Source organism: Acanthisitta chloris, unplaced genomic scaffold (genome assembly GCF_000695815.1).
Source record: "Acanthisitta chloris isolate BGI_N310 unplaced genomic scaffold, ASM69581v1 scaffold3305, whole genome shotgun sequence".
Taxonomy (NCBI): Eukaryota; Metazoa; Chordata; class Aves; order Passeriformes; family Acanthisittidae; genus Acanthisitta; species Acanthisitta chloris.
In genome coordinates this window covers 13,930-19,753 of record NW_008675203.1, presented here as the reverse complement: position 1 = coordinate 19,753, position 5,824 = coordinate 13,930, and the positions used below count along the sequence as shown (strand labels likewise).

General features: G+C 38.9%; 1 protein-coding gene across 1 annotated transcript in view; it reads right to left on the bottom strand.

The window, feature by feature from the left end:
• Window positions 1–3,577: 3,577 nt before the first annotated feature.
• The window catches only part of LOC103803094 (SH3 and cysteine-rich domain-containing protein-like), a gene marked incomplete at its 5' end in the record, with an annotated part of 12,635 nt that continues 10,388 nt past the window's right edge, over window positions 3,578–5,824 (bottom strand). The window contains one exon of the mRNA XM_009075631.1: window positions 3,578–3,676. Within this exon, the coding sequence (XP_009073879.1) occupies window positions 3,578–3,676 (99 nt within the window). The remainder of the gene's footprint in view (window positions 3,677–5,824) is intronic.

Sequence of the window (5,824 nt, the reverse complement as noted above, 5' to 3'; positions counted from 1 at the left end):
TGTGTTAGCTCTCCCGGGGCAATGAGTCTGCAGCTGACTGTGTGTTGTGCTGCAGCACCCATCTCCAGGGGAAGTCACAGAGTCAAAATGGCTAACTGTAGAGAAAGCTGATAGTAAACTGGGATACTGTATTATTTACTGATGAGAGGGGATCATGACTCAACAGCTCATACTCAACTTATGTTGATCAACTGGATACTGTATTATTTACTGATGAGAGGAGATCATGATTCAAGGCAGCTCATACTCAACTTACGTTGATCAACGTTTCCTCACACTTATGAAAATATTCTGTAGCCAGTTTTATGCTAAAAATACATTCTGACCTGCCGGAAAAAAAATGTGCAGGATGACCCCACCACAAAACTTCTCTCCAAGTCTACACATCCTCACACTTATGAAAATATTCTGTAGCTGACCCCACCACAAAACGTCTCTCCAAGTCTACACGTTATATACATTGCAGAAGAACTACTTTATAGATGGTTTGCTAAATGTGGTAAATACAAGTGCTGTAGATTTTAAATGGAAATGCTCAGTGACATCTGTTGCTCATGGATTTAGTGAATGTTCTCAAAGGTGGATAACTTAAAATGATATAGTCTGATGCAAAGAAGCCAAGAAACATACACATCTATTCTCCTTCCAACCATCGCATAGTCTTTATTAAGCAGAATAATAAATTAAATCTGAACAGCGTTTATCTCCTCAAACTCAATTTTTCTGAGCATATGTCAGATAAAATCCATTCCACCTCCTGTCTGATTTTTAACAAGTTGCTAATGCAGTACCTATTGCAAACTGTATATGGTAGGAAAAAAAATAAATGAGATACTTCTCTGGATTTAGAGTAAGGCATCCAAAATAAATTTGAGTAAAATGACCTTAATTCAGCAAAGTCCTTCAGCTTTAAGCATGAAAATAGCCAATGAATCACATGCTTAAAGTAAGACTCATGTATGGTATGTGCTTCTTGCTAAATTAGGCATAAATTACATCTACATATCAAATAGCAGCAAAAGCCCAGGAAGAAGACAAAACAAAACCAAAAAAAAATTCACGAAGAAAGGATAGCCATGAAAGCTTTGGTTTAGAAGCAATGGTTTCTCAGATGTAATACAGTCTACATAAGGCTGGTTTTGTTTTTACTCAGTCACTTTATTATTTATTGCTCAGTATCAAAAGGAATCAAACTGACATTGATTAAAGGCCATTGTGAGTTGTAGGTAATATTCATATAATTCTTTGAATAGTATGATGCACATTGTAGGGATAAATCAAAGTCATAGAAGACTGAAGTAGGAGGGAATCACAGTATGATGCAATCATGTAAACAATAGCACGTATGTATAGATTAATACAGGTCTCTTTTTGTCCACTTGATAGGCCTGATCAAAAGTAGCAAATATTTTAATTATAGCAAACACTTGAGTTTTTCCTTTGAACAAGAGAATCTATTAAAAAAAAAATCTTATAAAGCAGAGTGGATTAATGTGTCTCTACTGCTTTTCCTCTTGATCTTTAAGGCTTATCAGAATCCTCTCCCACTGAGTTTATTGGTTACTTAGGAAAATGAGCTGAGCAAATGTTGTTTGAAATGAAAAAAATAGATTGCTGATATTCCCACAGAAGATATGAAATCAGATACTTTTGATCAGCCAGGAGGATGGTAATAATCAGTATGGACTGCTTACATTACAAAGGGCCATGTTTCAGCAGTTGACACCCCTGAAACTTCCTCCTCTGCAGTTAAATGAGACATAAGAGCTGCAAAGTATGTCTCTGAGAGGCTGAAGACTGATCTGCTCTTTAAACTTCTTGTCAAGTGTAGAGTTGCCCTGGATTTCCTAAGGCTTTGAGCAAAATCAGCGATCCAAAGAGGGCAACCCAACTCCTGAGACCTGGACTGTGCAACACAGATTCAAGCTGCCTCAGTATATGGAGGCAGGACTGGTAACTTCTGTTTTAGAAATAATGTCAACTTTGCAAAGGCCTATACTAGCTTGGCTTGCAATATCAGGATTTAGGACATCAATTTGGGATTAATCGCAGAAAAGACAGACATTCAGTTTCAAGCTAGTCAGGGAAGGCAGGAATTCAGCAGGGAGCTTTAGGATAGGACTTATCTCTATGTCATAATACATGCTTAGCTTTTTAAGTGTATTTGGTGCAATTATATCCAATTAAATACTCGGAAATTTGTTCCCTGTCTTCAAATATCATAGGGCCCCTGCTTGACAACAGGATTGGCACTGACTGACTTGTGTAATTTGGTCAAGACCCACAGGTCCCACAGACTGCTCTCCATGTACCAAAAGGTTCATGTACCCAAAATGTGTTTGAAGATGGAGGTTCACATGGACAAAACAGAGATGTCTGCACAGTCTCACTAGAATGGAGAAGATTCATGGGATGGTCACGAAGGTTTATGCCAAGGATAAATTCATGTCAATGTATTTACTGCTGAATCTGTGAAACTTCTGCTTAGCAAATGAAGAAGACACCTTTGGTGTGTGAACACAACACTAAGACACTCAGTGCCTTTCTGTCACAAGGTCTGCATTTTCATAATTACAGACTTCACTCCTATGTGCAGCCTGTCCTCTCTCAGCATTTTCAGTCTCCTGGGGGTTAGGTAACTGTTTTATTTTTTATAAATAAGATTAATATATAAAATCTTTTAAGTGCAATAAACACAGAAAAATATAAAACATTTCAAGCCTGCGGCTCTCTCCCAGCATTTTGCCCATTTTCTGTATCATCAGATAAATGTGCAGGAAACACAGAGAGATTCTTCCAAGCAGGCTTGTGAATTGGAGGACTGTCTATTTTTGTGAGTTATGAGAGGAGCCATCACACCCAATATACTCCGAGAGCTTTTGTTCATATAAAGAGAAAACAAAGGACACACAAGTTTGCTACTCTTTCGTATGGGAAGATTGCACAGAAAGAGAAAGCTGCCGACTTCCAGGGCACAGTGCATTTCTCGAACTGTCATTCACATGACGTCTCCAAACTGATTTGTTATGAGACTAAACACCAGGACTAAACGCTTAAACTGACTGGTTGATACTGGGGACAAAACTGTAGAACCACAGCCACACTTTACTACAAGCATTGGACTGTAGTATGAGGACAGTTTGAACGGTATTTTCCCCCCCTCCCCCCTAAATACACACTTCAAACAAGAAAGCAGTCCAACAGTTTTCTAAGACACAAGAACAGGACGCGAGTTTAGTCCTTCAGAACAAGCTGTCTGTTTCCATCAGGGTTGTAGCAGTCATCTTGTACCAGAAATCAGCCCAGGCTTTTATTTCCTTACCTTATTCCTGTTAGTATCCAAGGACCTCTCGTTTTCCTGGTGGTTTCTGAATATATTTGCTTTCAAACATTCAACTTTTCTTATTTCTTAATGTTGCTGTGGCAGTCTAAATGTCTTTTTCTTCTTGTAGTTGTAGTTTTCTCACTATTTCCCTGATCATCTGCAAGACAGCCCATCTGGGTTGACACAGTGTGAGATGAGGCAGACAGGCATTGCCAAAAAAGGGCTCCTACTGCAGCAAGTGGGCTGTTGAAATCAGATGTTTTCTAAGACATCTATGGGGACAAAGCCTTTCTTCTTCCCGCTGCATACTTTGATAAAGCCGTCGTGTTCCTTTTCAGAAGTCACACAAATCTAAATACAAAGAAAGTATGGAAATATTAAACTCTTTGCCATTATCAAAGAGACAAATTATTCCAGGATATGTATCAGGTAGGTTAGACATCCTGCTAGTTACTTCTATAAGTAGAACAATCCCTTTTGGATTGTCACTGCTTTGATATGAATCTCAAGCTCATATATTTAGAGAGTTACCTTTCCCCCATCTCCATGAAGTGCCACATATACACAAGAGACATTCAAATTGTTCAGAACTTTGTGGTGGAGAAAAGATTTTGAAACTTGAATTATAACTTGAGCCTACTGTAATGATTATGCTTTAGTTGTCTGCATATGAGAGGAATGGGTTTTCAGATCATGAGGGAGCTGGTTCCCTCAACAGTTGGCGGTGAAAACTAATCATGATGCCAAGGTGGGTCATTCGTAGCAGCTGATCTGAATGCAAGCATATTCTCTTTTGCATGTTTAAGGATCCCAGGTACTTCCCAGATTAGCAGTGGATTATATTATTTACTCAGCCCTTGCACAGATGCCTGTTTCAGATACCAAAACATGTGACCTGAATTCAGCTCTGCAAGTGTTTGCGTAACACCTACTCCAAACTGAGGCAGTTGTGAAATCATGTAGTCTTTAAAATAGCATAAATATTACATTGTGGTAAAACTTTTCATTTCCTGAAGACCTTCGTGATCTCAGGCATTTCCACTTTAGGGCCCTTCCTGAGACACTTCTGGTAATGGCTGAGTCAATTGAAAGCCTAGTGGAACAGGTAATTTAGACTGGGCACTTGAGCACAGTGCCACATAAAATAAAGAATTGTTTTCAAACATCTATGCCAAAGAACTATTTATTTCCTACCAGTCAAACAAGGTTTAAAACATAGCTGGAAAACTGATGGTCCTATTGAGACCACTCTACTCACTGATTTCTCATGACATCAGTGCTAGCCCTCCGTCTGGACTAACACTCCTCTCTGTCTGATAAGTATTTACAGTGTTTATTTACAATAATTCAGAGGGTATGAAATGAACAAAAATAGCTCTAAAGTGTTCCTGGGTAAATCCATTTCAGCATGACTGTTATGGGTGACACCTAAATGCCATATCTGAATTCTGGGCCAGCCTGTTCTGTTGTTACACACATAAAATTTATTAGCAACACTGATGCTGCCAGAGGGAAATGAAAGGTCATAAGAAGGGGATGAAACTGCTTCATATTTGCCACCTCCAGTATTTGGAAATTGTGAGGTGCAAACAAAGTTTTGGAAAGTAAATGGACTCATGAATTTTCTTATTGAATATATCTTCCCAACACTAACTGAATTGGATCCCTGGGGCAGAATGACTGAGCACACCAACAGAGCTGACATGCAATTAAAAAGAATAATGTATTGTTGTTTGGGCTAAATCACATGGAAAGCGTGGGAGAGGTATAGAATTGATGCTGTTTAGTTTAGGTTCTGTTGCAAAACAGCCAAGCTCATTTATGCTATGAATCCCTAGCACAGTATCTGCTTCCTCTGCAGTCACATTACCATTGAAAGCAGAGAGGCGTAACGCACATGTACACAGAAACGTGTTTCTCACTACTGCTAGATGCTGGTCTCTGTCTCTGAGAAAGACAATGAAAATTGCAATGATGAGAGAAAAAGACTGTAAAGAAGCACGAGACTAAGGATGGCCAAGTATGGCAGGTTATCCAAGTGTGGGAAAGAGCACTTTAGTTGAAAGATGTCCCTCTTAGTTGGACTCTGCTGCAGTGAACCTTTCCAGCTTCTCTAAAACTAGACCTGGCTGGTAAAATGAATGACTCACTCCATCACTGTCCTTTTCTCCTAACTGAAGGTTAGGAGAAAACTAAGACATCTAGTTTTCTGCTAGAATCCCCAAATAATCACATCTTCAGCAGGTCTGCATTGCTCACTAACCGTGCTACATTTTTTGCTTAACCTCTCTGGTGCTGTGCAAAACATGTTGCAAGAACACAGCATTCTTCCCTGTTGTCTTGTACTGTCAGCAGAATGATTTGCAGATAGAAGAAAAATACTGAGCTTTCTGAACTCCGGTTTTCTTTTTTTTTGGAGTGAAAAAGTATGGCAGATTTGTTCTTTTTCCAGTGTGGTTTTTTTTTCCTTCTCTCTTTTTTTTTTTTTTTTTTTTTTTT